The sequence below is a fragment of the Malania oleifera genome, chromosome 8, assembly GCF_029873635.1.
Source record: "Malania oleifera isolate guangnan ecotype guangnan chromosome 8, ASM2987363v1, whole genome shotgun sequence".
NCBI lineage: Eukaryota > Viridiplantae > Streptophyta > Magnoliopsida > Santalales > Ximeniaceae > Malania > Malania oleifera.
Window position 1 is genome coordinate 12,332,949 of NC_080424.1, and position 8,188 is coordinate 12,341,136.

An 8,188-nucleotide genomic window follows, 5' to 3' on the forward strand; every position below is an offset into this window, starting at 1 on the left:
GTTATTATCATTGATTCGTGGAAGGATTCTTTAAATTGTCCGGACCTCTAACATGATTGATCAGGAAGGGGGTGGAATTTGACTGGATCGAGGATTGCGAGCAGTGTTTCCAGGAGCTGAAACAGCAATTGGTTACTACTTCGGTTTTGACCATTCCTTCGGGGGATGGCGATTTTGTGATCTATAGCGACGCATCTCTGAAGGGTTTGGGATTTATGCTTATGCAATAGGGTAAGGTAATAGCTTATGCTTCTCGGCAACTTAAGGAATACAAGAAGAATTACTGTACGCATGATCTGGAATTGGTTGTTGTAGTTTATGCACTAAAGATTTGGCGACACGACATGTATGGTGTTTAATGTGAGATTTTCACTAACCACAAAAGCCTTAGGTACTTTTTCATGTAGAAGGAGTTGAACATGAGGTAGCAGAGGTGGCTTGAGCTGATCAAGGACTACGATTGCACCATCGGCTATCACCCAGGGAAAGCCAATGTGGTGGTTGACGCATTGAGTTGGAAGTTAGAGCATGTGGCAGTATCTATAGTTGTAGCTCAGCATCATATCAGACGGGATCTGGAAAGCCTTGGTATAGAGTTGGTGTCTAGTGATCATCAAGCTTTCATTGCTAGTTTGGCGATCAAGCTGACTTTGTTTGAGCGTATTAAAGCCGCACAGGCTAGTGATGCGGAGTTAATTGAGATTGTGGAGAAAGTGCAGTAGAGGTTGGCTACGGATTTTAACATCTTTGAAGGAAGTGTGTTGAGGTTTGGGACTAGGCTGTGTGTTCCAAACGACGAGAAGATCAGAAGGACGATTCTAGAGGAAGCGCATCGTTTGTTGTATACGGTACATCCTGGTAGTATGAAGATGTATCGGGATTTGCGCGAGACCTTCTGGTGGAGTGGTATAAAAAGGCAAATTGCTCAGTTCGTGGAGCAGTGTTTGATGTGTCAGCAGGTGAAAGCTGAACATCAGAGACTAGCAGGGCCGTTATAGCCCTTAGGTATTCCGAAATGGAAATGGGAGCATATTTCCATGGACTTTGTGACTGGATTGCTGCCAGTGCTTTATGGGTAGAATGTCATTTGGGTGATCATGAATAGGTTAACAAAATCTACTCACTTCATACCGATGAAGATTAGCTACTCTTTAAGTAGGCTAGCAGATTTATACGTGCATGTGATAGTTTAAATGCACGGGGTACCGGTATCCATTGTGTCAGATCAAGACTCGAGGTTTACCTCTCATTTTATAGAAGAGGAAGCATTGGGGACAAAGCTTGCTTTTAGTACAGCATTCCACCCTCAGACTGATGGACAGTCTGAGAGAACAATACAGATCTTGGAGGATATGTTATGGGGTTGCATGTTAGACTTTGGTGGTGGTTGGATGTAGTTTATGCCACTAGTAGAGTTTATCTATAACAATAGCTTCCAAGCTAGTAACAAGATGGCACCATTCGAGGCTCTATATGGTTAAAGGTGTCGATCTCTTCTGTATTGGGATGAGGTTGGTGAACATCACGTGTTAGGACCTGAACTCGTGCAGTAGGCGTCTGAGAAGGTGGAATTGATCCGGGATAGGATTAGATCGGCTCAAAGTCGGTAGAAGAGTTACGTGGATATTCACCACCGTGAGTTGGAATTCGAAGTGGGGGGTAAGGTATTTATGAGGATTGCTCTGATGAAAGGGGTGATGAGATTTAGAAAGAAGAGCAAGCTGAGTTCGAGGTATATCAGACCATTCAAGGTTCTTGAGTGAGTGCGTCAGGATTGCACTACTCCCAGCGCTCTCAAGGATCTACAGTGTGTTTCACGTATCCATGTTGAAGAGGTACATGTCAGATCCATCGTATGTTATTAGTTACGAGAACTTGAAAATTGGGGATACTTTAGTGTACGAGGAGGTACCCGTTTAGACTCTGGACCGTAAAGTTCCGAAACTACGTACCAAGGATATACCGTTAGTGAAGGTATTATGGCGGAATCACAAGGTTGAGGAAGCTTCTTGGGAATTGGAAGTGGAGATACACCAGAAGTATCCGCAGTTGTTCTGAGTTGTGGTTTTGATAGTAGCATTAGTGAGTATGTATGTGTTACCCTACTATTGTATTGGGATAGGTGGTTAGTCGTTAGGAGTGTGTATTATTGTGAACTCCTGAGACGGTTTCCTCCGCCATAAGTGAGAGTGTGTATGTATTGTGACAGGGCTTTGATGTAAATGGTCGTTGGTCCTTTCTAGGGTTGAGTGTGTGGTTGGTGGTGTGAATGAGTTCGTGAATGAGAGATTACAAATTTCGAGGATGAAGTTTTGGTAAAGAGGGGAGGTTGCAAGAACCCTAACCGTGGTATATGGAATAAATAAATAAGAGAAGGGTAAAACGTTAAATTGAGCAGGCTTCATCAACGAAGCCAAAATTCATCGACAAGGGTCCTTTTTTTGTTTAGCGATGAAATGCAGAGGCTCGTCGATGATAAGAAGCCAAGAGATTTCGGGAAATCCAAAAATCTTAGGCTCGTTGACAAGGCCACTGCTTCGTCGACAAACTGTCTACATTGACTCGTCGAAGAAGACGCCGCCTCGTTGACGAGGTTGGCTGAGTCAAAGGTGCTATAAATATCCATTGGGTTGCTTCTTAGCTAAGTAATCAAGTTTTCTCTCCCTCTCTCTCTCTCTCTCTCTCTCTCTCTCTAAGAACTCAAAATTTTCTCTCTCTCTCTTTAGATTTCTTCACCGTACATTATTAAAATCGACGATCCGATGTTACTACGAGGATTGGGGAAGGATTCTTTTCGAGATTTTTGAAATGGATCTTCGTTTTTAGCCTTTTTTGGGATTTAACCCAAAATCGAGGTAAGGCTCGATTTTCATTTCCGTTTTGGTAGTTTTATAGGGAATGGAATTGTAAGTATGTTTTATACTGTGATTTATAGGTTTTGGGAACTTGATTCGTTGTTTAGGAGCCGTAGAGTTCGAGTTTGGATTTTTTGGGGAAAGATAAGGGGATTTTGTTTATATCGATTATTTTCAAAATCGGATTCTGTAGAACTATGGTTCACGGTCCTGTGTGTGTTTTGATTACTTATTTGAGGAAATCTAACGGGTAAAATTATGGGGTTTTCATGTTACAGTTGTGGGAAAAATGGGGCATTGGGTTGCATCTTTGGTTTCGTTAGAAAACCGTGAATATATTGTGATATATATTGTGTTATGGAGATGGTCGTGCCTTGACTTGTTTTAAACTGTATTTTGAAAATCATGATTGTTGGGATTACCAAATGAGTGTGGATTAAATTGTTATATGAACATGCATGAGTTGTGATTTGCTAGAATGAGATAGGAACGGGGTTTCGAATTGTTCCAGGTTGTGCAAGAGTGTCCGGCTCTATATCCGAGGGTGTGAAATATCACCCGCCAGTGGTTGGCAAGAGTGTTCGGCTCTACATCCGAGGGCTTGCAATACCGCCTTTCCGGCTGATCAGCGAAGGGTGTGGATCCACCAGATGTACCGGTACGATGCCATGGGAGCCTGGGGCTACGCTATGTGCCGGGGACACTATGTAATGTGGGCCTGCTTCGGGCCGAAGGGTGTGAGGACATCGGTTAATTGATCATGTGTGTGTGTGTGTGTGTGTGATGAGCACTATACTGGAACTGTTTTGTGAAACTACTGGAACTGTATTGAACTGTGTATATTTTATGTCATGATAACACTCATATGCCACACACCGATATAACTTGTATCTTCTTTACTGAGAGGTGTCTCACCCCTATTATACGTACATGTTTTCAGGTCCTTCGAGTAACCGGAACTAGTGTCCTTGTGTTGGGAGCGTAGTGGTCGGTGTACTGCGTGAAGTACTTGTGTAAGTACTAGAAGTATATTGGGTTTTCGTTTTGGGTTTTGGCTGACACCCGGGTTTATGTTTTGTATTATGGAGCTTAGACACCTTTTGTATAGACTCTGGTATGGTACCATGTATATATAGAAAGAATAATTTTCGTTGTGTATATGTCATGTATGTGAATGTGTATAGGGTGTACGGGAACCCCATGGGGTCGGACCCTCATTCATTATTGTATCATTGGTGTTTTTTATGATACAGGGACATGTTAGGTTACTAATTCACCCCTAGGTCCCATTACCGAGTTCGGGGTGTGACATTGTGAGTATATTTAGAGTGCTTGTGTTCAATCCTCCTTAGCTCATACTCTCATTTGTTGTACTTATTGTTTTTATTATTGAGAGTAAAGTTTTAAGTTCTCCCATCAATTTTATTTGATAAATCTTGTGTGCAAAGACTTTGTGGCTTGTAGTTCTTGCATTGTCATTGCAAGTTACTTAGACTATATATATTTTTTTTTTTGTGCAAAAGTCATTTTCAAAGCTTGCATTCAAACATCCATTGTGCTTAATACATTAAGAACATTTTTTTAAGATTGTTTGAATCATCTAACTAGCATATTTGAAATCTTGATCTGATACTATGATATTCAAATATTATGTTTCAAATCTTACTTTGATATACACTTTTGTGCTTGATTAGATAAAATCATTATTCTGAGTGTTGATTGCACACGTAGAGCCCCGAGCTTATAGTTCTTACATCATTGAGGTGCATTAATTATATTGTGCGTAATGGTACATATCTGCTTGTATGAGAAGCATTTATTTGTACGAAAATTTCATATTGATTGTATTCAAGGCATGAGCCTGAAGAGAGAGATTAACCCTGTTAAATAGTCTCGGACTGGCTTAGACCTAGTTAGGAAAGTTAGGTGCGATATCCTGGCAAGGCGTGTTGGTTGAGGTCAGCCCCGTGAATTGATCTGGTTGTAACTGGTTCCGCTCCACCTGTTAAGTGAGCATTAGTGGAATCCTTGTGCTTGTGTAGCCAAGGCGAGAACATAAGCAGTATTGGTCGAACCCTGATAACATATCATGTGTCTATTTATATTTCCGCACTTTATATTTACCGCATGTGTATGTTATATTGTGAATGCTGCGCATGACTTAGTTTCCGCATATCATTATCTATGCAATTGGTAAATGATTTTAAAGACCCTAGGGTGTGTTATACGACTATCTCGCTTAACCTAGAAGATAAATTTTAAAATTTCAATTCACCCTCCTCTTGAGAATACACCAAAGCTAACATGTGTGTATGCACATACAAACAAGCATAGTTTTGATGTAGTTAACCATTGTAAGTAGCATGTTGAAATTTTAATTAGTAGTATGTACAGAAAGTACTGTGTGTCAATAGATCTGGGACAAATTGTCCAAATACTATAAAAATTTTCCAATGTATTAATTTTTTTTAATATTTAGTTGGCATTAGGAATGTGTTATTGAAAGACACCTAAAAAGAAATATTGTATTAGATTTATTTTTAGTGCATATGACTATGAATAAATTTATTGATGTTTTTTAAATCGTTTTTATATATTTTCAATTGATTTAATTTTATTTGACAGTGTAAATCTATTCAAGCATTTTTGTTGTGTGATTGTTGGCATTGATATTTAAAATTGTTCAAGCATTTTTGCCGTGTAATTTTGGCATTGATATTTTTCTCTTCTTTTTGTAAACGGCGTGCATAGAATTTTAGGGTTTTTATCTTGAAAAATATGATTTATTGGCTAAAAAGGAATTTGATTATTTTAATTTTTTTAAAATTTATCCATTTGATGTGATAAACGTTAAATTTATATTAAATATTTTTATAAATAAGGCACGTGTGGGACTAATAAAACAGAGAGAAGTTTAAAATTTGGGCCCTCCCGGGTACAGGCCCACAGCAAGAGAGCGGGTTATTTTCAATGTCTCGGAGAAGTGGAGAACCCAATAGCATGTCCGAAATTTCTGCAGAAGAAAACCTTTTAACAATGGGATGGGCCTATCTTCAGTGTGGCCCCACTTTTGACTCCTTGCCAGGCCTTTTCTTGCGGTCCAATCACGTGCGAGGGTTAAGTCCCAAGTGAGGCCCACAATTTATACCAGCAGTTTGAAAAGACGTACTTTAGTGTTCTACTGAGGCAGCAGCCTAGCCATTGCTGTAGATCATCCACCGTTCCGTAAGCGCGCTGAGCGGTGCGCTGGCCCTTTTGTCCTTCTCTTCTGGAGTCGCAACTTCAAATTTTAAGGCAGGAAAAGACGGTAAAAAGCTGACAAGCCCAAGTTCAGAGCAGGGGTAAAATGGGAATATTAGAAATACCATGGGGTTAAGTTCGGGAGACGGAAGTGGTTCCAATGCAATCCATTGTTCCAACCAAGTCTCACCAAACGCGACTAGGCCTGCGACCATCTGTCTCCGGGCTCTCCGCGGCCTCCATAATTTCCGACCGGTGGCGACCGAGTCCCGGCTCTTTGTCCGTTCAAAAATCAGAATACTTCGGTCTCCGATTCGATTCGATTCGATTTGCTGCATAGCCGGTCCACCGGGTAATGGACGCGTCTCCGATCTACGGCCTCCCGCAAGACACTCTCCACCAGATCTTCTCCCACCTTCCTCTCCGGCAGATCATGGTCTGCCGATCCGTCTGCAAATTCTTCCACCAGATCTTGACCTCACCGTGCTTCATAGACCTCATCTCCGCCACCCAGCCACCTCTCCGCCTCCTCGCCCTACGGCCGTCTCACCACCACCACCACCACCACCACCGCCATGGCCATGCTTCCCCTTATCCGTCCTTCCACGCCTTCGATCCCGACCACAACCAGTGGCTCAGATTCTCCCTCACCTTCCTGCCCTTCAACTCACCCCACCCGGTCGTGTCCTCCGTCGGACTCATCTACCTGTGGGCCGACTCGCCCGATTCCACCAAGTCCCTCATTGCCTGCAACCCCTTGACCGGTCTCTACCGGGTTTTACCCCAACTCGGCTCGGCCTGGTCGCGACACGGCTCGGTCCTGGTGGACTCAGCCAACCGAATTCTAGTCCTCACCGAACTCGCTGCTCTCTACTTCTCCGGTTCGGACAATTGGCTTAAGTTTTCGTCAAATTTACCATCCAAGCCACGAAGCCCTGTGCTGGTTTCGGACTCGCTTTACGCGCTTTGCGATGTTGGGTCGCCGTGGAGAAGCCAGTGGAAGCTGTTCTCCTGCACGCTCCAGGGACTACAGAAATCGCAGGGGTGGAATTGTCTGGAAAAGCACGAGTGGGGCGACGTGTTCGACATTTTGAAACGGCCCCGTTTGGTTCGGGGAATTGGGAATCGAATTCTGATGGTCGGTGGATTGAAATCGTCATTCTCATTGAACGCTTCGTGTTCGACGATTCTGATTCTGAAGTTGGATTTGGATTGCCTGGAGTGGGACGAGGCAGGGCGGATGCCGCCGGAAATGTTCAGGTGCTTTCAGGAATCAAGCAAATTCAAGGTCTTCGGAGCTGGGAATCGGGTGTTCTTCTCAGCAAAGAGGGTGGGGAAATTGGCATTGTGGGACTACTCGGCGGAGGAGGGGAAGGGGGAGTGGAGGTGGATCGACGGGGTGCCGGGAAACGGCGACGGCCTTTGCAGAGGATTTGTGTTCGAAGCGCGGCTTGCAGCATTGCCTTGATAGGTTGATTCACCAGCTAGCTATGCGCCATGCGGGTTCTATATTTATTGTTATATCACTTAGAAATTGGTATGTTCACTGCATCCCCTCTTAGCAGCATAGCTGTATTTGCTGCTGCTTCCATTTTCACAGCTTCTCATGTTTCTGGTTGTATTGATGATCTGAACACGTATATCTGTCACCAGCTGTGGAATTGTGTGTTTCTTTTGCTTCAAATTATGATATACTTCTATTACTAGAGCTATTTTCTTTTCTCTTTTTATGCACATACATATATATATATATATATTTAACTCTAAAATGCAGCATACTTATTTTGCTTGAGAGTTTCATATTGGATCATAAGTTTAAATTTGTACGTGTTTGGGCAATATGCAATGCGAAATTGTATTCTTGAGTTTGTCTAGATCTATTCGAATACAAGTTTAAGACTTGAAATCCATACCGCCAATACAACTTGGATGTAGAATTTAGCCAAATATATTTAGTCAATGATTTGGAAAAATAAATATCAAGAGCACATTATGGACCTCTATTGTTGATTCATTGTTTCAAATGCACTATTGAATTGTTATTGAGTCTCTAAAAATATTTTACTCTTTAACACGAGTTTTTGATTAAAAGT

At 42.2% G+C, this 8,188-nt stretch overlaps 1 protein-coding gene across 1 annotated transcript; it reads left to right on the forward strand.

Moving 5' to 3' along the window:
- Window positions 1-6,061: 6,061 nt before the first annotated feature.
- Window positions 6,062-7,807, forward strand: LOC131161733 (SKP1-interacting partner 15). Its single transcript, XM_058117697.1, has one exon. It carries the CDS (start codon window positions 6,451-6,453, stop codon window positions 7,561-7,563), a length of 1,113 nt encoding a protein of 370 aa, XP_057973680.1. The 5' UTR covers window positions 6,062-6,450; the 3' UTR covers window positions 7,564-7,807.
- The last annotated feature ends 381 nt before the right edge of the window (window positions 7,808-8,188 follow it).